The sequence below is a fragment of the Megalobrama amblycephala genome, linkage group LG6 (genome assembly GCF_018812025.1).
Source record: "Megalobrama amblycephala isolate DHTTF-2021 linkage group LG6, ASM1881202v1, whole genome shotgun sequence".
NCBI classification, from domain to species: Eukaryota; Metazoa; Chordata; class Actinopteri; order Cypriniformes; family Xenocyprididae; genus Megalobrama; species Megalobrama amblycephala.
In genome coordinates, this window is record NC_063049.1 from 32,551,684 (window position 1) to 32,577,580 (window position 25,897).

The following is a 25,897-nucleotide window of genomic DNA, read 5'->3' on the forward strand; positions in this document are numbered from 1 at the left end:
TTGTTGTGAATGTTAATATGTTTATGAATATTATTATAATTCTCTGAACAAGTGAAGTAGGTATGGAAGCTTGTTCCTGCCATGGAATAGAAAAGTAATTCTGACTTTATATCTTGCAATTCTGATTTTTTCTCAGAATTGTGAGATATAAATAAACTCTGATTGCAAGAAAAAAAATCAGAATTGAAATGAAAAGTTGCAGTTACCTTTTTTATTTTCAGTAAGTAGGAAAACCTTGTTAGGAGAAAAGTAATAAAAAGACATTTATTCAAAAACAAACATTTAGGTCTTTCTTAGAAAGCGAGAAAATAAATATCAAATTTAATAATGTCTTTAATACAGAGAAATCATTTTGTTTGTGTACACAGGTGCTTATAATCATCAAAATTAAAAGAAATAAACATTTGAAATGTATCAGTCTGTGTGTAATGAATGAATATAATATACAAGTTTCACTTTTTGAATGGAATTAGTGAAATAAATCAACTTTTTGATGATATTCTAATTATATGACCAGCACCTGTAAGGGAAACCACAATGATGACTTAGTTTCATCCCAAGTGTTTGACTTGTTAACAAAATATCCTCAATCAAAGCAAAACAGAAACACAAGATCCTTATACTGCAGGCTCTTGTTCATTCCAGAAATTGATCAGTATTATTTTTGGATGCCTGTATTGATGTTTTTTTTTTTCTCTTCTTTTGTAGCTTCCTGCACTTAAGGTCTCAGCAGTCTGGTGTTGTGGATGGTCTGTCTGCCTCTAACCCAAACCAAAAGAGATTCTGTTGGCTCAGAGCCTGTGAATGAGAGCCTAAAGCAAACCGACTAAAGGTTCACACACAGAGTTCATTAAAATGGGGTAAGTTTTTATGACTAACATAAAAGACTAAAATACTGCAATTCCTCCAGGCCTTACATACATATACAAAGTACACAATTTAAAATTGATCAAGCAACCAAATTAGTTTGTCATGAATCGGACTGATCCAGTCCTTTCCAAATCTCCTGTATTTTGGCTTGTTATGAAGCTTTTGTCTCAGTGAGGGACTGTCTGCTCACGCTTTCCTGTGTGCGTAATAATTCTGCTCAAATAGGAAATGGAGCATCTGCCTGTCTGTCACACACAGAGAGGACATAGTGGGCCCGGCGTGAGCTGATCCTGTGCCACATGCTCATTAAACAAGCTCCTTATGCTAATTGACTGTTTATTCACACGTCAGCAGTTTTCAAGCGCAAGCGAAAGAAAACACTGGCAGCGCTATTGAGACAGTGAGTCTACTCGCCCACGAAGATAAATCCTCCCTGCGCTTCACTGTACAATTCACAGAAAAACAAAAAGAGGGGTTTCGCTCTCCTTATCTCCCAAATGAAGCGTTAAAATTAGCCTGATAATACCAGAGGGCTTTCAAAAGCTTCGTTTTAATTAAATTGGGCCAAACATTAATTGAACACCTGAACATGCTGGGCTTCCCTCACTTTTTGTCGCTCAAAAACCCTAGTTTCCCGCCTTTTTCAATCTAATCGCATACCATTGTTGTTTTCTGACAGGCAAGATGAATATTCATCTAGATGGATTTGGCTGCCTGGAATGATTGTGACATGCTCTTTTGTAACTCCTGCCTTGACCCTGATTTCTGTTTAAGATTACGGGTGGATATTAATATGGCCCAAAGCAAGGCAATTTGTACTAATTACTGAAAGCGAAGCCCTCTCCTTGCTAATCCACAGTTCTCATCTGATTAGTGGAATAAGAGCCCCGGGCGAGTGTTGTGGCTCTCTTCATTACTGTCCCTTCTGATTTTCCTCCCTATCGGTTTTATGTTTTTAATTCCAGACATGACTCCCCTACCATTTGATTTGTAAAAAAGAACAAGCCATTTTTAGAATACGAATATGATTATACAAGTCATAGGAAACTACGCATCATGAACATTAAAAATACTGCAGTGGTTATTGAACTATTAAACATCCTTGATTTACTTTTAGTGTTGTTAGTAGGATCATTTGATGTGATATAGATGAAAGAGGGATATTGTTAGTGTTGTACAGTATACACAATCTATTTTTAAATATGTGAGAAATGTAGGGTGAATATAATTTTGCACACTTGAAGGGCAGTAATATAGGTAAAAGGAGAGCAATTTGTAGAGTTGCTGCAAACACAAGTGAGCAACCGAATCCCTTACATACAAGCCATTAGCACAGGTTGCATACAATCAACGCTTCGAGAAGGTAATTTTACATTTTTAGGTAATCCTTGGTAGCACATCCTCATGATTAATTTTGTAACCTGGGGTAATTTTAAATCTTATCTGCTATTTTAAAATCCTCAAGGATTATCATTAGAATAGGCTACATTTCTTATGTATTTGGATATTTATATATTTGTTTATTTGTATTTTTTGACCAAACTTGCCATGGAGAAACAGAATGCCAGTTTTAAAAAAATATTTGCCACAACAGTCAGCTATTGTTTATTATTATATATATAATTAGAAACCCATTTATGGAAAAAAGTAATATTATAAAGATAAAGGTTAAGTAACTTTCAAATGCTAAAATACATTGTCTTTTTAATGTCATTGTACTAAAGCCAAAAGAATTCAAAATAAATAAAAACCAAAAATATTATCTGGAAAATATTTACTTTATAGTAATGATGTATTATGTACAGTATGTATTTTCTACTTAGAATACTGTTAGATGTATACACCTAAAGTATATGTCAGTAGATAAGTAGATGTATAAAAAAAAACATTTTTAGTTTAATTAATTTGTATAGTTTTTTTCATTTGGGCAAGCTAAATGTGACAGTGGACAGAATTTATAGTGCAAATGAACAAGTCACTTTTTTTTTTAACACTATTTTACTATTTTACCATTTTTAACCAGCAGGTGTAAGTGAATTACTGATGCTTAGATGCAGAGCGTATGACCTGATTGTTCTAGTGATACCTTGTCTGTACTTCTGCAGGGCTGTGATCCCAGTGCTCCCTTCTGGAAGATGGCAGCTCCTGCTGTGGCCATGCCGGATGTGAAAGCTCCACAATGTGAGTACTCCCCAGCAGGTTCTCCTGCAGGCTGCAGCATGGACTTGTCCATGGACCTGTCTGTCCTCAGCTCCCCACTGTCTGCTTTCCCTCATCATGGCGTGCCCCCCTTCCCTGCCCAGGACATAGCGCCAGGCCACTGCAACAACAACAATGGCCTGCTCAGCAACTTGGGGCTCTACTGCTCCACTAGCAGTATGCATCCCCTTAAACAGCCTGACGGTCAGTCTGGCTACGGGACGATACGCATTCCACAGGGCTGCGTGAACACCGGCGGCACCCGACTTTACCGGAGCCTAGAAAACCTTCACTGGGCTGCCGTGTCTGACCCCAATGCGTATCCTTACAGGAGTGTGGACAGTGAATTTATTCTTCATTGCACTTCAAGCAGCCACTGGTACGATGGACCTCCTCAGGGACCACAGGTATATGGCTTAATGCCTTCCCTCGAAGGCATGGCGATCTACGGCCGCCAAGGAGTGGTCAGAAAGGATATTCCTCTCTTCCCGCAATGGCTTTTACCTGCGGTTGAGGACTGGAGCATGAACGGAAATGGCCGAAAGGGTCTTCGAGACAAGCTGCGGCTCCAGAGCACACGTGTGACAGAGCCCCACAAGCCCTTGCGTCCTCAACCTGTGCTTGGTAATGCACCTTCTCCGCTGTATCCGTGCAATCAGGATGTAGCAGTTCGGCCTGGGCCGCCATCATTGCAAACGAATGGACAGCAAAAGTTGAGTGCCCATCGCATCACCAGTCCTGAGGAGATCAAACAGGAAGCAATGCGACGACTGCAGCTCCGAAGGCAAAGAAGCACCCCTAACCTGGCTCTGAACTCCAGACAGGAGTCTAGTACCATGAGTAAAGCTCATACCGCAGAGCCCATCTGCAGCAACTCTGCCCAGTCAACCCCCGAGAGGAAAAGACCCCCGATGGGCCGCCTGCACATACCTACATTTGAGGAGTTTAAGAGAATGAGGCAAAGGGAGGGCAGTAAGAACCACAGGTCCTCTGAAATGGTGAGTAGCGACAAGCATAGAGAGGAAAGACAACAAACAGAGGAAACACAGAGTGCAGAAAGGACCGACACCGACGTCAACACCGCTCAAGATTCGAACCATCATTGCAGGCAAAGGGGAGGAGAGATCTCTGAATCCAGTTCCAACGCAGATGTCCCAGGAGGACCAATCTGCACAGGCCCAGTAGCTCGCTCTCCATTACACTCTCAAGCTGCTACAGGAAGAGAGGAGGAAACAAAGGGCCCAGCAGGCCCTGGGGCCACAGATGTAGATGTTCTCCCCTTCCCACCCCGCAGGGAGTGTGGTGATGGCCCATCCAGCTGCTGCCCCGCAATCCTTCTGGATGGCAAAGACCTTTCCAGCTACGGAGCCAAAATCTACAAAATGAAGGATGGCTTCCTGGGATCCGCCCTGGACCTTATTAAAAAAAGGTGAGTGGATGAAGCAGCAGATGTATTGGTTGTGGTGGTACACTTGTGAATTAACTTAGTACTTAAAGTTGCAATATAACTGAAGTAGTAACAAATCATTTCATCTGTATTGTGACATTCATCCGAGTGAAATGGATTATTGAAAAGAACAAAAAATGTAGGAAGGGGACTTGGTTCTAGTGTTGTCAAAAGTATCGACCACGATACCAAGTCAGTACTGAAATTTTAAAAATGAGTTTAAACACCTCTGATTGGCCATTGTGTTCACATGCTCAACATATATGTCTGTGATGTCTGTGATTGGCTACAATGATCAATGCTTCAAAAACATGTTGTAAATAGACTTACACAAACACACACAGGAGCGTTTGAAAGCAGGTGTCTATCGTGGACCGGTCCGCTGATAGACGCCTGTTTTCAAACGCTCCTGCTTTGAAAACGCTTTCAAATTCAAACACTTCCATGAGTTGATCATTGTAGCCCATCATAGACATATATGTTGAGTGCGAGAACACAATGGGTTAATCAGAGGTGTTTACGAATCCACACAACAGCACTCAAAATGTCACATTTTTAAAATTTCAATACCGACTTGGGATGGCGGTCAGTACTTTTGACAACACTACTTGGTTCTATCCATTGGTTGATGACTGGATGGAGGAAGATCTGAATGTGAGCTTGAGGTTGTTTGTAAGTAAGGGGGGGGTTTAAGTGGACAAAATTAGTGGAGAAGCCAGGCATACTCCACAGGAGAGAAGTCTGTTGTTTCAATGGAAGATCAAGTTATGATATTTTGAATGAAACTTATTCCTGGATGATAATTAAGATGCATTTAGAGAATAGATTGGGTAAATTTCCATTTCATGTCTTCTTCGACAGATTATAAACTTGAATTCTTCAGTTCTTGCCACATTTTATTGATAAACAACAAAGAGAGAGACCTTAAATCAGGGGCAAAGAAAAGGGAATGGGATGGGAAGTGGGAACATGACCTAGGCAGGATTAAAATCCAGGTCTTCCATTATATTGAAATCGGGGAAATATCTCTAATATTTGCAAATATTTCCATACCATGTCACTTATCATTTAGAGTTTAAATGGGAAAATTAGCATGAGTAAAAATGGACATTAGCTGGAACAGTGTATCTCTTGGTTATCAGTTTTGCTTGTTAACTGTGAAAATGAATCCAGCAGTGTTTTCATCAGTACTTGTGTTGGTATTGATTTATTCCAGCATCTTTGCACAGCTTGTATACATGGAAAGAGAGTCAATGTATCATTACTGATGTGATTCTAAATGTCTTCATTTATGCCAGGCACACAATAGCAGATGTGATATTTGCATATAGTGGCATATTCTGTGATGATTAGCAGGTTTAGCTACATCAGGAATGTAAGAACATGGCTATTAGAAATTCTATTAAATATCCTGTAATAACCAGTATCTTTGTCTTGTTTTCCAGTATAAAATTACAACCCAGCTTTTTAACTAGTTTTAAGTATAAACTTGATTACATTTTGTTAAAGCTTCAGGGAAATTTATTTTGTTTTATGCATGCATATTATTACTGGAAAACAAAGATAAAGAACCAAATTTTTGTAGTCGCAACAACCAAAGGTAAAGGACTGAATGCTATAGCAATAAACCACATTAATTCCCCATTGAATCACACCGGCAGTAACTGTATTACACGGATTCTTCAGTGGTTGTGTTGTGCTGTGGCGGTTTTCTGGTTCACACCTGTCCACCAACAGCATGTTTTACACATCTCACTCGAGTGTAAAATATGCAAACCTGACAGGAATTTGATTAACATAACAGCACATAACTCTGGCCCTGACAGTCTGCTCAAATTTAGCATGGATGCATAAATCCGTATAGATTTTCCTTCAGCTGCATTTGCTCCAGACATAGTACAGAGCTTAATTGCGGGTGCGTCAGAGGCTTTTCGACATTACAGAGCCTTTCTCTAATGTTATGTTCCTCCAGGGCAGGAGTTCAATCCAGGCTGCGAACCGTCTAAATATAACATCCAATATCCCAGCTGTACCGTAGTGCCTCAAGTGTGGGTATTCATTTACTACAGAGCAGCCCGGGGGCTTCCAGGTCTTTTTATGAGACTTTTATATAGTTATTTTCATTTATTGTCTGCTTGATAGAAGGAAGAAGAACAAGGCAATGTTCTTATTTAAGCTTCCAGCCACTTCATTTCTTTGACTAAAATAGATGAACATTTCACAGGAAGCTTATTGTCCTGATACATCATGGGCATCTTTTTATCATGGTGTTGATGTAATTTTTATAGATTAGTTGAGTCAGTATTCTTGGACAGGATGCACATTGTACCTTTAAATGAAAGTGCTTTTATCAATGCCTGACAATACACTGGAATAAGCGTCTTTAAGTGACATAATAAATTCTAAAATAATTTAGGGGTAAACATTCAGTGAATGAATTCCCACAGCACTGTTGAAATGACAGGTAATATATCTGCAATGCTTTAATGACAATTTCATTCACGTGTGAAAGACATTGGTTTTATTGCTTCTTTCAGAGCGGGATAGTAATTACTGTCAGTCCACGGCTACAGGTTTGTGAATGAACTCTTCCACATTTTATTGTTCGAATTAAAAATGACATTAGACACACCAAACATTAACATCAGCATTTTGTGATTCTTCTTTTCCAATTGATCCTTCTTTTCTTAGTGAGATGTCAAGGCTTCTTTGTCTTTGTGTGTGTTTTTTTTTAATGCTTCAGAGCTCATGGTTGTGCTGTCAGCACTATTCTAAGATGACATCTATGCAAATTTATGACAGTAATGAGTGCAGCATTATCAGATATTGAGGTACTGAAGCATTAAAGAAGATGGAAGTGATGTGGAAGAGGCAATTAAGAGCTTATAACAAATCAATCAAAACACCTGTTTTTAAACCTATGCGATGTCTGTATATGAACAATGGCTGAGGCAAACAGCTGATTAATATGTTTATAAGTCTGTTTATTCAACAGTGAATGCACAGCAATCATTCACACATGCATTACAAATCTTAATATTAGTCTTTCATGTCTTTGATTTGATACACTGCAGAAAATATTTCCTTAATCACTATATTTTAATTGGTTTTTAATGTGTTTGAATGCTCACCAAGGTTGCATTTATTTAATCAAAAATACAGTAAAAAAAAAATCAAATTGTGAAATATAAATATATCCGATTAATCGATTTTGACAGCATATATATATATATATATATATATATATATATATATATATATATATATATATATAGGTTAAGATGCATCATTACTCCAGTCCTCAGGGTCACATGATCCTTCAGAAATCATTCTAATATGCTGATTTGCTGCTAAAGAAACATTTTTTTATTTTTGTCATCAATCTCGAAAGATGTTGTGCTGCTTAATATTTTTGTGGAAGTTGTGATAGATTGGTTCAGGATTATTCGAAATAGAAATTTCTTTTCTGTCACTTTTTTTATCAATTTAATGTGTCCTTGCTGAATAAAAGTATTAATTTCTTTTAAAAACAAAATTATTACTTACCCCAAGATTTTGAATGTTTAGTGTACAGCACATTTACGGTACCTGAGAAGCAAAATTATGTACGATAATTATAATGTTATCGTAGAATTATGTACGATACGTTGAATCAAGTTTTTACAATTTATATTCTCAAAAAACAAAGTCTTACTTATCTTACAAAATGTTTTAGGATTGATTTATGCCTAAACAAAAAAAAATTCAAAAACAAAATGCAAAAAATAAAATTGCATTTGGTTTAGAAAACTAAAATTCACCACATATTCCATTAAAAAATCAATTCGCATTATCTTACACAGATCTTGCATAGTTTTACTTGTTATGTGCTGTTATTTATTCATCATGTGTGGGGTCATTCACAGATACATAAGCTCCTTTTCTACTTCGCGCTCACACACACACACAACGGAATCTAAAAGATCGATTGTGCTTGTTCCAATTCGGAAGCCTGTAGTGAGGAGTTCAGGTGTTAATGTGAATTGATGCGTCTAATTGCTGTCCACCCTGAGCCCCTCTGGTCTGAGGGCACCGGTCCTCCCTAGAGGGGTGGGGGTTGACCGCACGGCACGCGTACAAGCGCAGAATCAGGAATTTTAATTCCAATTTAACACTCCCATTTTCCTGTCTTTGTGTTCTCTCTCCCTCGCTGCCCCAGCTGCAGTGCAGAGATTGCAGCCGAGACTCCCGTCCGATTGTCGCGTGAGCAGAATGACGTCACTGACATCACCGCTCCCCAGTCCAGCCATCAATCTGCCCACGTTGCCATGACAACGTCGGCCTGCGGAGAGGAGGCTTGCACAGAGCCCACGGGACAACAGGGGAAAGCGGCAACAGAATGCGTAAGGAATTCTCTCTCACACTTGCACATCTCTGAATATCACTTCTGAGTGAAGACAGCAGCGACTCTGTCATGCATGCATGCGAGCGTGTTCAGGGCGCATGGGAGGCTGAGGATGCAGGGGAATCTGCACGGTAGAGGCGACTGCAGACATGCAGCGGAGCGCACAGAGCCGCAGCTAAGAGCAACACGCAGGGAGGATTAGAGCCAGGTTTCATGGTGGTAACTGCTTTCTGTTCCTCTGTTTGTCAGGTTGTGTGTCCTGCCCCTGCTGCTTGAGATGCCGACCGGGTCTTTATTGCGCCACGTTCATTCATGCCATTTGACTGGCTGCATGTTTATAAGGTTAAGGGTGATATGGAAGAATGCTGGCATTCATGTACAATGTTGCTACGATTGATTGGTCAGCCGCTGCGCACAGATGCTTCTTCTGTCTTTGCATTTCAGTGTTTTTAATTAAGATAACTGCTCCCTTATTATTTATTCTGTACGTCACCTGAAGCCATGGTGTCTTGTTTCTTGTACATTGATAACGCTTGAGAACCTAATGCTATCGAGTGACCTTTTGAGGGTTTTACGGCATAGGTTGTGTTTTCTATCAGATGCAACTGAAACACTATGTACTGACTTAGTGATGCATCATTTTGGAATAGATTTCTATTGTTTCAGAGGTGTTATCAATTCTGTTTAGGCTGATCCAGTCAGTGTGAACACTTTTAAAGTCAACCCGAGACCATTGACAACACATTTGACTTCCGCGCTGTGCTGTATTGTTGAGTGAAATAGGTATTTACAGTTGAAAATAAAATGATTGAACTGATTTTACCTTCATTGGATCATGAAAAGTCTCAAGTATTACAGGTGGTTGAAGGGATGAGTCAAACAAATCTTTGTGATTTCAGCTGAAAAGGACAGCTGTGTCAGGAAATGTAACATCCCAATTTTTTTAATTTAATAATATTAAAGGTGCCCTTGATTCAAAAATTGAATTTACCTTGGCATAGTTAAATAACAAGAGTTCAGTACATGGAAAAGACATACAGTGAGTCTCAAACCCCATTGTTTCCTCCTTCTTATATAAATCTCATTTGTTTAAACGACCTCCGAAGAACAGGCGAATCCCAACATAACACCGACTGTTACGTAACAGTCGGGGTGTATGCCCCCAATATTTGCATAATGCCAGCCCATGATGTTCCCAACATTATAAAAGGCATTAGACAAGGGCAGCCAGTTAACGTCTGGAGCTGCACACAGCCGAATCATCAGACTAGGTAAGCAAGAACAACAGCGAAAAATGGCAGATGGAGCAATAATAACTGACATAATCCATGATAGCATGATATTTTTACTGATATTTGTAAATTGTCTTTCTAAAAGTTTCGTTAGCATGTTGTTAATGTACTGTTAAATGAGGTTAAAGTTACCATCGTTTCTTACTGTATTCACAGAGACAAGAGCCGTCGCTATTTTCATTTTTTAAACACTTGCAGTCTGTATAATGCATAAACACAACTTAATTCTTTATAAATCTCTCCAACAGTGTAGCAATAGCCGTTAGCCACAGAGCATATAGTCTGTCAATAGTCTTTATGAACAGTAAATGGGCATGGAAATTTCCACTTACCACCACAATATATTAAAAGCTTTGGTAATGTAACACCCTTTGGATGTACTGTAATGCAGTGACTCTGATCGATGTCTGAAACAGTTAGCGGTTCCATTAATACTCATATGTGCTTAGAGATCAAATCTGCCTTCATTGAAGTTTTACACTGTTAACCTCTCCCCTTACACACACACAAATATATTTTATACCATTGCTCTGCCATGTGCACTGTTGATAAACCGATGTCCATCCTATCGGCAGGTTTCTGGGGCGGGCTGCAGACGCTCCAGCTCAGACGCGGCCTATGAGCTGGCGGAGTCAGTGAGGGCCCAGCGTGAGTGCCGCCTGCGGCCCCACTACAGCGACCCCATGCCTGCAGACGCCACCAAGCGTAAGCAGCTGGAGATGAAGATCGCCGCCGCGGCACGTTTGCACATTCACCGCAGAGAGAGGGACAGTGGTAAGACTCTTTCAACTGCACTCAGCTTTGCTCACAGTTTTTGCTGTAAGTAAATTAACTCTTGTCCTAGTTTTGTTCTGACAATACTTCATTTAAAATAATTTTTTGGCTTTGAATGTAACCCAAGGATATCACATTGGTTGTTATCACGAGACTCTGGTATTACTAAAACCTGGCCTTAGGTGGCTCTTACTGTAGTGCCGTCACATGCATGACCTCTACCCTGAGGTCTGCTTTTATCTTTCTGCACTGCAGCATCCATACTCAGTGTCTGTTTTGTTTGTGTTTTTAGACTTAAAGGCAACTATCAAATGCATATCTTGAACCGAATTAGGGGTGCACAGTATGTCAGCACCATATTGGTTGCTTTTATTTCTGATATAACATACTGGTATCACCAGAAATTGGATATGTAATTGTTTTTGCCTAAAGATTTAGATCATCATGTTGCACTTAAAATCTTAAAAGGAATAGCAGTAGATTATGGCAAATATTTAACTCTGATCTCTATCCTCTAGGTCCATCCTCTGTTATTTTTTTATTTCAAACAGTACAATTTGTAATAGCAGATTTCCAATGGAACTTTCATAATTTTTTCTTTTTTTACATATAGATGCAGATTAGTAGGTATTTATTGTATGTTTATCGTCATTTATCAGTTATTGTAACATGAAAATAATTTGACAGTTTAAATAAGATGACAGTTTTGACCAAAATATTAAGCAGCACAACTGTTTTCAACAATAAGTTCATGAGCACTAAATCGGCATATTAGAATGATTTCTGAAGGATCATGTGACACTGAAGACTGGAGTAATGCTGAAAATTCAGCTTTGCATCACAGGAGTAAATTACATTTTTAAATATATTAAAATAGAAAACATTTAAATTTTAAATTGGATTAATATATCATAATATTACTGTTTTTGAACAGCAGTGTATACTAACACTATCCACTATTTATACTCTGTGTAAATTTACTTTTATTGTATAACTCAAAAGTTTAAAACACCTCAAATGCATTGTCTTTTAAAAATGTTTTATTGTTTTTTCTGTACTTATTATACTGTTCCAATTTATATGACTTTAAAAACAGACATTTTAAAGAGTTCTTACATTATTTTATTATTATTTTTTTGATTATCACAAAATTATTAGTGTTAGTGTTGTTATGAAATTCTGAGAGCTGATCTCCTGACGTTTGTTTGTTCTTTGTCATCAGTGCCAGGCACAGCCAGGGGCCGCTCAGAGCCCAGAGGTGAGGAGAGGAGCAGGGGCCTGGGTGTGAGCCGCACAGCACAGCACCGCTGGAGTACCATCAGCAGCCTGAGCGCAGACAGTGGTGTCGTAGGGTTGAGCGATGAGCGCGAAGACGAGGAAGAGCCCCGCCGTGCCCGCCACAGTGCAGGAGCTGAGGTAGAACGCGTGGACAGCGGCATCGGCCCTGGATTGGCTCGGGGCTGGAGGAGACCCTCGCCATCCCTCAGGACCTGGGAGGTTCAGCAGCCCTGTCCCGATTGTGGGCACAAAGAGGGTGCCCACGGGGAGGGCATGTGCGAACGTTGCTCCAAGCTGCGCACTGAGCGCAAAGAAGCCATCCTGGAGTTTCTCAACACGGAGTCAAGTTATGGAGAGGACCTGCGCATCATCAAGGAAGAGTTTTACTGCCCCATGCAGAGTGCAGGGCTGCTCACAGCAGAGCAGCTGGCCGTGGTCTTTAGCAATGTTCAAGAGCTCATTGATGTCAATGACAGGTTCACAGAGCATCTGCAGGACAGCATTGATCAGGCGTTTGATCAGGTATGGAGCACTAGTGGTAGATATATTCAGCAAGGATGATTTAAATTGATCAAAACTGTATTTAAAGGTGCTAAAGAGGATCTTTTCGTCGACTGAGAAACCAAAGACTGTTACTGAGTTTTTGAAATGAGCGCATGCGTAAGAACAACCCCCTCCTTCACAGCTCATTTCAAGGGAACGCCTCCCAAAACTCGTGCACGAGTATTGGAACACGAGTGTTTACCACCGGCATTCGCTGTGTCGTGTTAGTGGATTCATTATGTCGGACTCACCGCAGGTAACTCATAATCTGCAGTTGTTACTCCTGTCTCCTGACAAAAACATTGCATGCGGCACCTGTGGAGTGTGGAAAGTTACTGGAGCGCACAGCCGCGCTCGTCTCGCACAAGGAACGTCATGGCAGTGATTGACAAGCCAGAGGGCCAATCGTTTACGCGATGATCACGTAAACGATTGGTCTGATGTTTTTAAGGCCCTACCTCGTGCACAGATGATGTATATTAATATTATTCCTTTCAGTGCACCTAATAAACAGTCTTTTATCAGTTAGTAAAGACAAGTTTCAAATAATATTGCAAAAATGTATAAAACAAAACATCCTCTTTAGCACCTTTAAAGACATTTATAATGTTCATCAAATAATCCTGAAAAATATTTTTCTCAAAAAATATTCAGCAGCACAACTGTTTTCAACATTTATAATAATAAGAAATATTTCTTAAGCACCAAATCAGCATATTAAAATGATTTCTGAACGATCATGTGGCACTCAAGTTTGAAAATTCAGCTTTGCCATCACTGGAATAAAATACACTTTTTAAATATATTAAAATAGAAAACTGTTGTTTTAAATTGTACTAATATTTCACAATATCACTGTTTTTACTGTATTCTTGATCAAATAAATGCAGCTTTGGCAGCTCTTGATATCTGCATTGAAAAACCTACATCGGTGATCACTACTGTGATGTATAATGTTATAAAATGTTTTATTATTCATAATAATCCATATTTACATTTAAATTTATGTTAGAATTTCCACATGGCATTACTCAGTCTGTCATTATTTTATTCTAAATTGAATTTAAATGCTTAAAATTGTAACATTTTACAAGTATATGAGCCAGGTAACCTAAATTGAATGGTGACTGTCTTTATACAGGGCGATGAGGACCTGCAGACTGTGTGCATTGGAGAAATCTTCTTGGAGTTTGTCAATATGCTTCCAGCATTTCAAACCTACTGCCTGCAGCAGTCCACATCTGTCAACATGCTCAACACTCTGGAGAAAGAAAAAGAGCTTCTTAGGTACACATATTACATTCTCTATTGCTTTAGAAAGTACTTTTAGATTATCCTCTGCCATTCAGTGTTTAGTAGGTCTTTTCAAATGTAATTCTAACCAGGGCTCATATTGTACATGCACTATCAATATTTTGACTGGCCCCACCATTAAAAAAATAATTTTAAAAAATATTTTAACAAATGTATGTTTTTAATGCAATATTCTATTTTTCATTATGTTAAGTGGTTGTAATGTGGTACAACCACTATTACCACCTGTACCTAATAATTTATTAATTTTTTATTTTGCAATAATAACTGGAAATAATACAGTAATCATTTAAAACTAACTTTTACTGGAAAACAAAGGCATAATGTTATAGTTTACTTTGTTTATTTAACTAGCTAGATAACTTGGTGATATACTTAAATCAGCACAAAAAATTTGCACCCACAAGGAAGGCACATGTACATCAATTAATGCAATAGAAACCAAAGGGGCAAGTGACAGTGAACTAGCCTAAAATTCTTGCACACTGGCTACTCTGCCATCTGCCCATCCTTTCTTGTGCCCTGCTGATGTGTTTTAAATATTTTATGGTAAGAGTGAAGTGACAATCAGATTTGTAGCACACTACTAATGAATTAGGTGAGACGTCTTCCTTCCTTCATACATTGTTACAACTTTACTTGAGAAGAACTTTCAAAAAGGAAGTGACAGCCCCCATTTTGAAAATGTTACCAATCTTATGTATACAATATACAATACCGTTCAAAAGTTTGGAGTTTGTAAGATTTTTGGTGTAAATGACTATCTTCTTTCAGACGAACACAATTTATATTTTAAAATATTCATAATCCGGAGGATTCCGATATAAGAGAAGTGGAGCTTAAATTTGTTGCACAGCTAGAGGTGTTTAAGCTTACAATACTCCTATATCCTGCATCATACATCACACCAGAGGATTACTAAAGTCGATTTACGCATTCTGCGTACGGTCATCCGCCTGGAAGCTAGTTATTTAAATTTATAATGGTTTAAATATGGATATTTTTCTTACAAAAAAGGAACGCTTCGCTTCAGAAGGCCTTTATTAACCCCCTGGAGTCGTATGGATTACTTCTTTTTTTTTATCAAAATACGGGCCCCCATTCACAACCATTATAAACATTGGAGGACTAAGGATATTTTTAAATATATCTCTGATTGTGTTCGTCTCAAAGAAGATGGTCATATACACCTAGAATGGTTTAAGGGTGAGTAAATCATGAAATAATATAAATTTTTGGGTGAACTATCACTTTAAAATAACCATTTTCTATTTTAATATTTTTTAAAATGTAATTTATTCCTGTGATGGCAAAGCTGAAAAATCCTTCTGACACCAAACATTTGAACAGTAGTGTATGTCATTAGAAGGAAGTCTCTTAATTGTCACGTTTATGTTTCCTCCCTTACATCCTTCAGGATTTTCCTCGACGTGTCCCAGAACGACAACACTGCGCTCAGGCGCATGAACCTGCGCTCCTTCCTCATGGCGCCTCTTCAGCGTGTGACCAAGTACCCATTGCTGCTGAGTCGCATCAGCAAGGCCACCAACGAGTGTCATCCGGACTATTCCCGCTTAAAAGAAGCCAAGAGCCGCGTGGAGTCCCATCTAGAGCACATCAACATGAAGACCAAACAGGAGGGGACCGCCACATGGTCCTTGCGTTCTTTCCGGCGCGACAGCCGCAAGAACCGAGAGGTCATCAACATTGAGATGAGAGAGCTGTCGATGAAGACGGTGGGCTGGACGCGAGAGAGCACGCGCTTCATCATGGAGGGGCCGCTCCAGCTGGCGCAGCCCGCCGATGGCCAGTGGCTCAAGAAGGGAAGTAAGTCCCTCAAATTCAGAACGTTCAGAGTTTACTCATGGTACGCACCCTGCGCGCCGCAGACTTGGTGACCGATGGGAGTCTGGAGACCTCGGAGACGGTGCAGGACGGTGTACTGGTGCTCATCAAGGACAAGAGCAGCGGGAAGTTCGCTGTGTTACGGGAGCCCATCTGTCTGGCGAACTGTGTGGTGTCCGCCGACCCCGACTGTGAAGACACCTTTGAGGTGCTGGACATCCGACGTGAGGCCTTCGTTTTCCGTGCCTCCGACAAACCTCGCACTCAGCAGTGGTTTCGACAGGTCAAGAGATATGCTTGTGATCTGGGATCCTGGAGAAAACGACGCAACGCTCTCCCTAATATCATGATTAACACGACCCAGAGCCGGTCCTGAGACATCCCTCATCCCTTTCCAGCGTAACTCTGATGTAAACAATAATTTAAGAAAAATCAATATTTTGTTGAGAAAACAGTATTTGTGTGGCGGAATCAGATCTGATTAAATGTTTCTCCACCAATGGACTTTTAAATTGCAAGGTTTTACTGTGATTTAAAAGACTGAATATTAATATAGACCAAAAGGGGCACTTTGTATGAGTGGAAAGCAAGCAAATGACATTTGGGAAGAGGAAAAATCCACTGTCAAGCAAAAAGTAATGCCCTTCGGCATACCAAAATGAGGGCCTTGTTAGGTGCCTCACTGCTGCACTTGTAAAACACTGATTGTACAACTAGTTTGCGACTGAGAAGAAACGTTTTCAGTTGTGAAATGGTTTTTGTGATAAGCATGAGGGAACATGTTTTGATTGGATGGACTTTTTAGTATGTACTACAGAGTGGATACCTGTGTTTTGTGTGAAGACTGGGATAAAGCTGTTTTGTTTCCACACCATTGTAATTCCCTCTTCCTCTTCTTCTCTCTCTTCCGTTAGCAACTATTCCCACTGCCATCCAGGAGCAGTTCTCATTTTTGTATCACTGTGCTGGTTTACAAAACAGCAATAATATTCATTGTATTATGTAGCGGCAGTAAAGCTGTTTTTATTCACAGGTACCCATATTCTTGTGATCAGTGATGTAACAAAACATTTTTTGGTATTTTTTTTCTCCATAAATGAGGGTGTAGCATCAGTCTAAGCATCAAGTATTGCCACATTAATGGTTGTGCTGAAACCATCTGTGGCCAGATCCTGAATTAGAAAATGTCAGTTAGATGTTTTCCCCCCAAAATTATGTAGTTTATAATAACGACGTTGCTTTCCTTTGTAATCTTTGAGGGGGAGAAAATATGTGCCTTTGTTTATTTGATACTAAATGAGTCTGTTGTACTATTTGTTCAAGTTTTCCCTCTACGTTTACCTAAAAATCGGGCCTTATGTCAAATGATTGAGAAAAAGATTATTTTTCAGTAGCTGCTATAATATTCCAACTTTCCCATTGATTTACGAACTGTGCTCTACGACAACTCGCTAAATGTTACCTGTTTTTGTTTGATGCACTTTAATATGAAGGTCCTAAAACCGGAGCGAGGACGTTGTTCTGCCGTTTACAAAGCTTTACTGTACTTTGTTTTAAAGATTATTTGAGCTTTAAGAGAAAATTAACCACAGTTGACTTGAGCAATAGCCATCAACCACATTCACCCAGTCATTCTGGTCTCTCTCTGTATGTTTAAAGTCAATACTAATGGATAGATATGTCGCCTATCACTGGATTTTGGCATTTAGGTGAATATTGAATCCATGAATATTTACTGTTTTTCCAATGGCATTGATACTGTTAGAAATACCATAGCTTCCACATTACACAATGAAAAGAAGAGTTGAACCTGCCAGAGAACTTTGTCAGAAATTTTACTTTTAACTGAGACCAATCGAGCTGTTAAATACTTTTTTTCCATTCTTAAAAATCCTAATTTAATATTTTTTTGTTGTGTAAAATATTGTGAAATGCAATTAAAAATGACAAGTATCCATCTCTCTTAACTGACTCCATGTTTTCTGAGAACTTTATTCCCAATGACACAACGTTATTGAACAAGCAAATAATTTCCCCATTGAACCACCACATGAACGGGCATTTCAAATGCAAATACTGTCAGATAGAAATCTATCTTTGCGAATAAACAAAGAATACAAACCATTATTGCTGATAATTACTAGGAATCATTTTAAGTAAAAGCCCCCCCCAAAAAACACTGAAAGAGCAGATAAAACATGCACCCACAAAGAACACACAACTAGAAGAGCGATAAAAAAAGTCAACACAGAGAATCCACAAGCAAAATAGGTAGGAACATAAAAATTCCCATAAATCTTTACAAAGGAAAACAAATGCACTGTCAGTTTGCTCTTTGAAACATTTGCTTGGAAGGTTTTAGTGTTATTTTCCAAAAGCTCTTCCTGATATGACACAATGCAGGTGGAGTTCAGCATGCAACAACATCCAGAACAAAAGGAAAGGAACATATAAACTGAAAAGTAGAAGTGATAAGTGGTTAAAAATGTACAGCAAGAAAACACTTTGAACTTTTTGATCCAAATGTGAAAATTCTGTCCTCATGCCGGTCCAAACCTGTATGACTTTCTTCTGTGCATCACAATAGAAGATGTTTTGAAAAATGTTTCCACTGTTTTGGTCAATGTAATGAAAGTCAGTGGGGTCCAAAACAACACTTGGACCCTTTTGACTTTGTATGGACAAAGAAATATTCAAAATTATCTTCTATGTTTTGCAGAAGTCAGTCAAACAGGTTTGGAGCGACAAGAGGATGCGTAAATGATGACATTACTTTGATTTTTGGATGAACCAGCTCTTTAAAGGGAGTAATACATGAAAGTGTAAATATGGCACCGAAAGGCAAACTGGTGCTTTAAGAAGCTCAGATGATATACAGACTGAAGATGTCTTTACAGTATGAAACTAAACATTTTTGGCACAGGTTTATCAACTATCTTCATGTACACCTTAGCAAGATACCATAAACATGTGATTTAGTCAAGGTTACATTCAAGAAAAGTGCCATGTGTGTAGAAAACTCAGTCTAATGAATCAGTGTATGTCATTTGTAATATTTGTGTAGGTCAACATCAAGAAAATGTCTTGATGTCTTTACTGGTCAGAAAGCAACAAAACAGGCACAGAACTTCTGTTTCTAACAGCATTTACCATCATTTCCTTCTCTTCATCAATATTTCAGTGTTTATTCTTAAATATCTCCCCCCCAAAAAGTTTTTTTCTTTCTTGTTTGACTGTACAATGATTCACAAGAGAGATGGCCAAGACAAAAGCAATCAATACTAGTAAAAAAAACATCCAATCAAAAATAACAGACAAACAAATGCATATGTACATAAACATTTCTCAACAGAAGTAAGAAAGAGAAGATCTTCCCAATAAAACCTGAACTGATCTCTGTCCTGGTAAGGGCTTCAAAACCTCCAATCTCTTTCCTCCTCCTCCTCCTCCTCCTCTGACCATCTGCACTGACAAGTTTAACCACTCTTCCAGTCGTGGAGAATCCAAGCCAGGGTAGTGCCTAGCGGCCTCTTGCGTTCCCACGCCGGCTCTACTTATCTCCTCCAGTCTCCTGCTCCTTGGCAAGGCCTCGGATGGAAAGGTCGTACACCACCTCTTCGATCTTTTTCACATCGTACTTGAGGCCGTCATAGCGCTTGCGAAGAGGGTCGTTTTTTAAGTTGAGTAAGCGAAAGCCAGAGTCGAGTTCATTGATAAAGTTTGAGATCCTAAGCGGACGTCCATAATCCCCTGCGGTCACGCTGTTCACTGCCAGCCTGGACTAAATGAAGAAAATGCACAAGGTACATTGTGTTTTTAATTTGTTTCACATCAAGAAGGTCACACAAAATACACTAATGTCTAAAAATGGCACTGGTATCATTAAAGGAGGCGTATATGACTTTCTTCTTTCTGATGAACACAATCTGAGATATTTTAATAAATGCTCGGATGCATCAGGGTTTTATAATGGCAGTGAGTGGTCACGAGTATGAGCTGAAGAAAGTGCTTCCATCCACATCCATCCATCATAAACAAACTCCACTCGGCTCTGGGGGGTTAATAAAGGCCTTCTGAAGCGAAGCAATGCATTTGTGTAAAAAAAAAAAAATCCATATTCATGAAGCATCAGAGCAAAAATGAATCAGTGTATCGAATCATGATTCAGATCGCGTGTCAAACTGCCAACGGCTGAAATCACGTGACTTTGGCACTCCGAACAGCAGATTCGATACACTGATTAATTTATGATCCGATGCTTCCTGAAGCAGTGTTTTGAAATCGGCCATCACTAAATAAGTCGTTATTTTGTTTTTTTTGGCGCACCAAAAATATTCTCGTCGCTTTATAATATTAATATTGAGCCACTGTACTCACATTAACTGATTTAAATATGTTTTTAGTACCTTTATGGATCCTGAGAGAGGAAATGTCATTGCTCCCTATGAAGGCCTCCTGAGCCATTGGATTTCAACTAAAATATCTCAATTTGTGTTCCGAAGATTAACGAAGGTCTTACTGGTGTGGAACGGCATGAGGGTAAGTAATAAATGACATTATTTTCATTTTTGGGTGAACTAACCCTTTAAGAAGTTATGAAGTAAAATATCTAGCTTCTGCCAGACCACTTTCTGTTCTGACCAACGTGTAAACCGGTGTCGCGTCAGTTACACTTTTTCCGTAAGTTGAATAGGGAAGGCGTAGGATGCAGCGTAAGCTTTTTGAACTGCAAGAGTTTTACACTTGCTTTGTACGTTGAATATGGAAGGTGGTCTGGTGGAAGCAAGATATTTTACTTCATAACTTTTTTTTTTTACACAAACACATCGCTTTACTTCAGAAGGCCTTTATTTTTTATAAAAAAAAAATACTATGGAAGTCAGTGAGGCCCATCAACTGTTTGTTTGTTTAGCTACATTCTTCAAAATATCTTCTTTTGTGTTCAGCAGAAAATAAATTCATATGGGTTTGGAACAACTTGAGGGTAAGTAATTGATGACAGAATGTTCATTTCTGGGTGAAAAATCCCTTTAAAAAGATGAATAAAGTGATTTCTGAGAAACACAGTTGAAAATTTAAATCCCAAACAAACAATTTTGTGAATATTTTCTAGATGTCTGTTCTATGTGTGTGCTGGAAAAATATATATTGTGCTTGATCAGACCGATCCACCGAGCACCACAACACTCATGATGGGGAGGAGAGAGAGTGAGCAAGAGGGAGATTTGAAGAAAGACTGTAGAAAGAGGGATGGCTGAGAGACATTACAAAAGAGAAAAGGTCAAGAGGAATAGCAATGGAAAAAGAAGGGTTATGATCAGGCAAGAGCTTTAGGACCCCTGTTAATATTAGAAAAGCTTTCCAGCACTGGAGAGACTTAAGTGGGAAGGGATGCAAGGTTGCGCTGTTCCTGCTTCATACATGATTAACATTGGTTTTGCTATGTTTCACAGAACCAAGATATGCTGTTGTATGCTGCTGTTGTTGATGATTCATCCATACTTATGCACCAGCTTTTAGTCGTTGACTGTGTTGCATAACGTGTTTGTTATTTTGGGGGCAGAGCAATGAAGGGAAGGGTGTGTTTGTTTGGGTGTCGATTTCAAATATCAGTGTTTCTCAGAAATTGCTTACTACATCTTTAAATGGTGTTCACGCAGAACATGTTCTTACGTTCCACTGCACTACTTTTCCAGTGTTGTTACTATGTAATCATGTGCTATATGGACGTGTTGGATCATTGCACTTATGACTTTTGTGGCATTCTAAAAATGTGGCGCTCAAGTTAAAATAAGAAACTTAAAAAAAAAAAAAAAAAACATCTCAAAACTTTGCATTTTTTCTCCATTCCACTGTTCGCATCTCACATTTTTTAACACGTTCTATATGAATAGCCCTAACGCTTGTTTCCACCCATCATTAAATCGAAAAAAGACAACAAAACGTGTAGCTTTATATAAACAAATGATCACATTCCAAGTGGTTCCACCAAAACCGCACTTTCGTATTCTTCAAAAAGCTTACGCTGTATGTCCTCTATGTCCTATGTCTTTTAAAGACGTGGCGAGGCGCTGAGCTTCGCGTCCGGTGTGCGAGCCCCTTCAGTCTTTTGCCACTCAGTGGCCGTGACCGCAGTCGTAACAGTCGACGGTGACGTCACGTGCATACCCTCTATTGTTTTGAATGGGAGAAAGTGTAAAGCGCAATATGGCGGAATAAGTCCCGCCTTCTAAATAAGAGCCAATCGCCGACTGGTAAAGTCATCGCGTCACTTCGGCGGCTGTTAATCACCGGTTTCTATAGAAATAGTCAGACGCGCGCCTCCGACGAGACGCGCATTGAGGTCTGCGCATGCGCATTAGCTTGATCCAGCCTGAAAAATAGTTTTTTTTGTCATGATTCGAGCGTTTAGAAACTAAATTTATGAGCCGGTTGTTGTTAGATTTCATTGGTGATTTCAAATATGAAATTTAATCGTAAGGTTGGCGAACAGTTTTGGAGAATTTGATGTTTCCCCATTCAAAGAGATTGCATGATGCCCAGGATGCCCAAGAGGCGTTTCAAAGATGGCCGCCGAGTGAAATGACTTGTCTTAAAGGGACTTTGGCTATACACGTTATGGGCGCCGCCATGTTAGTTTGTGCCGCAGGTTCTGTTGGATTTACAACATGTGAATTCATCCAATTCTCCCGAAATACATGAAAGTAAGTAAGCTGGTGAACTGGGGAAGAATAGAGTAAATTTTAAAGTTACTTACACAATGTGTATCTGATATGAATAAAACATGTCCTCTACTTATAATGGAAAGAATTGTTATTGCCGCTTCTATATACATCAGTGTGTATTTTACAATCTCTAAATGTACTGTTTTGTTTGTACTTATATGTATTTAAGTACCCCCCCACCCCCGATGATATCATCGTCCATCGCAATGTTTTACTGTATACATCACCCAACCCTATAGGACATATAGCGTAAGCTTTTTGAAGAATACGGAAGTGCGGTTTTGGCGGAAGCACGTGCAAGGCAATCATTTGTTTATATAAAGCATATACATTTACATTTTTTTGGAAAATGATCGATCATTTCGCTAGATAAGACCCTTATTCCTCGTCTGGTATCCTTTAAAGCCCTTTGAAGCTGCACTGAAACTGTCATTTTGACCTTCAACCATTTGGAGGCCATTGAAGTCCACTATAAGGAGAATAATCCTGGAATGTTTTCATCAAAAACCTTAATTTCTTTTCGACTGAAGAAAGAAGGACATGAACATCTTGGATGACATGGGGGTGAGTAAATTATCAGGAAAATTTTATTTGAAAGTGAACTAATCCTTTAATGTGAACTTAAATGTTTAAATACAGTAAAAGGTATAATATTATTGCTAAAAATGATCATATTGTTTGTCTAAATTAATTTAAGAGAGAGAAAAAACAACAACTTACCAGCTCACTGGCCAAAATAAGGACTCCTGCTAGATAGTCTTCAACATCCAAATGAAAACCCTTTTCTCTGTCGACTTCAACTGAATAAATGTAAAGTAAATTTAATCTACAATAGTCTCACACAATTATAGAAGATATATAAATAAACATGAACATTACATACTGGCAAGTATTTTTGCCACTTCCTCACGTGTCACCAAGGACTCGCTTTCCAGGTATACCACAAAAGCTGCAAGGAAGGCAAGACGCTGAAGAACAAATCTCCAATGTTCATGATACCTAGGGAAAGGTGAGGTCCTGTCAATCTTTAATACAATTATCAGGACTAGAAACATGATCATTCAGTCATTGGGAGGGAAAAAAATAGCGCAAGAGGCATCTACACTAACCGATAGTACTGTTCCACAGGGAACTTAGTTTTTAGCTCTCCAGTGTGATTTCTCACAGTGCAGAACAGCTCTCTGGCCTTCAAACACTTGCTGGGAACTGGTGGAGAGAATGAAAACTCATTATAAAAGACACTGCGTAGATCAAAAGACTTAGATCAAGTATTTTAACTCGTCTTACTGTCTTTGAAACCAGTTGGTTGATGGACACTTTGAAGAACAGTGAGGATCTCTCTCGCCGTCTGCTCCAGAACTTGGACAACTTTTCTTATGTCCTAAAGGAAAAACATAGAAAGATGAGTCAGCCAAAAGCACATATGGATCATACACAGCACAAATTCATAAAGAGATCAGCTGAACTTTCTGTCGAGACTTTAATAGCTGTTGCATTTTATCAAGTCTAATCCACAATTACCCAATGTTTGTGTGACAGGACATATTATATATGATGATACTACAATACTAGCAATAATTTTTGCGACTGTACATGACATTTCAAACGGACTTCACGTTGCTTCTTAAAACCCATTTTAGTAAAGTTATTTTGCGATGCAAAAAGCCAGTTTATGTGTCAGTGCAGTTGTTTACCTCTCGAATATCTTGATCTGCACTCAGAAAGCCTTGGATATAGCTAAACATCTCCGTTACAGACATCTTCAAATGTGTTTTTCTTGTGCGCTTTCGCTGTGCACTGTGACTAGCTGCTCCAAATATACACTATTTAGATAACGTTAAGATGTAAACAGAGATTGTTAATTGTCTTGCTCGCGAAATAAACAGCCTTGCAGTTATAATTCGAGTCATCAGCATGCACATTCACATTCACATCTGCCCTTCCTCGATTCGTCGCATTATAATGATGTAATGATCGTCTCTCTTGTCTCTTCATGCATGTTTCTGGTAATCCAGACGCCCTCTACTGGCCTTGCTCAAATCCAACGCTTTCTTTTATTCAGTTATATTTCTCAAAATTAGAGCTTAGTTTCCAATTCAAAAAAATATATAATAATAATAATAATAATAATAATATTTTAACTTCAAGATAAATCACTAATAAATGACAGCAGTTAATCAGAACTGTCAGCAGCAGCAAAGCAACCAAAGTCACAAGAATAGTCGTAATCAACCCTCATAAGTCCCTTGTTTCCTGTTTACACTTGGGGTTTTTGGTGTCAATATGACCACAAACATTTATAGAGCGATTGTACAAAAAATATACAAATAAAAAATTATATATCTTTGTTTCCGTTTACTTCTCATCTTACATTTATGCTGTTTTTTTTTTTTTTTTTTTTTTACCTATTTACCTATATACTGCAAAATTCCTCAACTACACTATTAGCATGCATATGAAATATTACATTTTTTATGGAAAAAAAAAAACACTAATTATGATCTAAATTAAATATGAGTTGTTTCTGGATATTGATCTAGGTGTTAGAGGCAGAATTCTGCCATCTGTTGGTTAGAAAAAAAGCATGTAGGAATTACAGTTTTAGAAAAAAAGAGGTAAGAGGCCCATAGAGATCCATTCATTTTTCTGGATGTGGTTTCCTGCTCTTCTGTGATGAATATTTTGTGAATATATATATATATATACAGTACAGTCCAAAAGTTTGGAACCACTAAGATTTTGAATGTTTTTAAAAGAAGTTTCGTTTGCTCACCAAGGCTACATTTATTTAATTAAAAATACAGTAAAAAACAGTAATATTGTGAAATATTATTACAATTTAAAATAACTGTGTACTATTTAAATATATTTGACAAAGTAATTTATTCCTGTGACCAAAGCTGAATTTTCAGCATCGTTACTCCAGTCTTCAGTGTCACATGATCCTTCAGAAATCATTCTAATATGCTGATCTGCTGCTCAATAAACATTTATGATTATTTTCAATGTTGAAAACAGTTGTGTACTTTTTTTTTTTTTCAGGATTCCTTGATGAATAGAAAGTTCAAAAGAACAGCATTTATCTGAAATACAAAGCTTCTGTAGCATTATACACTACCGTTCAAAAGTTTGGGGTCAGTAAGAATTTTTATTTTTATTTTTTTGAAAAGAAATTAAAGAAATGAATACTTTTATTCAGCAAGGATGCATTAAATCAATCAAAAGT

General features: G+C 38.5%; 2 protein-coding genes across 2 annotated transcripts in view; one reads left to right on the forward strand and one right to left on the reverse strand.

Annotated features, from left to right (window-relative positions):
* Window positions 1-17,917, forward strand: part of si:dkey-91i10.2 (uncharacterized protein LOC555224 homolog) — a 30,122-nt gene extending 12,205 nt beyond the window's left edge. The window contains 8 exon segments of the mRNA XM_048194096.1: window positions 709-860; window positions 2,976-4,498; window positions 8,715-8,898; window positions 10,768-10,966; window positions 12,189-12,766; window positions 13,929-14,074; window positions 15,519-15,943; window positions 15,946-17,917. Coding sequence (XP_048050053.1) covers window positions 3,006-4,498; window positions 8,715-8,898; window positions 10,768-10,966; window positions 12,189-12,766; window positions 13,929-14,074; window positions 15,519-15,943; window positions 15,946-16,322 — 3,402 coding nt within the window. The 5' untranslated portion in view covers window positions 709-860; window positions 2,976-3,005 and the 3' untranslated portion in view covers window positions 16,323-17,917.
* Window positions 17,910-24,640, reverse strand: tsn (translin). The gene is made up of 6 exons (XM_048194097.1): window positions 24,366-24,640; window positions 23,959-24,052; window positions 23,781-23,877; window positions 23,555-23,670; window positions 23,392-23,471; window positions 17,910-19,727 (listed from the first exon to the last, which is right to left on the reverse strand). The coding sequence occupies exons 1-6, from the start codon at window positions 24,429-24,431 to the stop codon at window positions 19,497-19,499; spliced, it is 684 nt and encodes a 227-aa protein (XP_048050054.1). The 5' UTR covers window positions 24,432-24,640; the 3' UTR covers window positions 17,910-19,496.
* Between the last annotated feature and the right edge of the window lie 1,257 nt (window positions 24,641-25,897).

Excerpts from the sequence above, each read along its gene's own strand:
- tsn (XM_048194097.1), bottom strand. The coding sequence starts at position 24,431 with ATGTCTGTAACGGAGATGTTTAGCTATATCCAAGGCTTTCTGAGTGCA. Across the intron at positions 24,053-24,365 it reads CAGATCAAGATATTCGAGAG|GACATAAGAAAAGTTGTCCA; the intron begins GTAAACAACTGC and ends TTTTTCCTTTAG. Across the intron at positions 23,671-23,780 it reads CCTGTGGAACAGTACTATCG|GTATCATGAACATTGGAGAT; the intron begins GTTAGTGTAGAT and ends ACCTTTCCCTAG.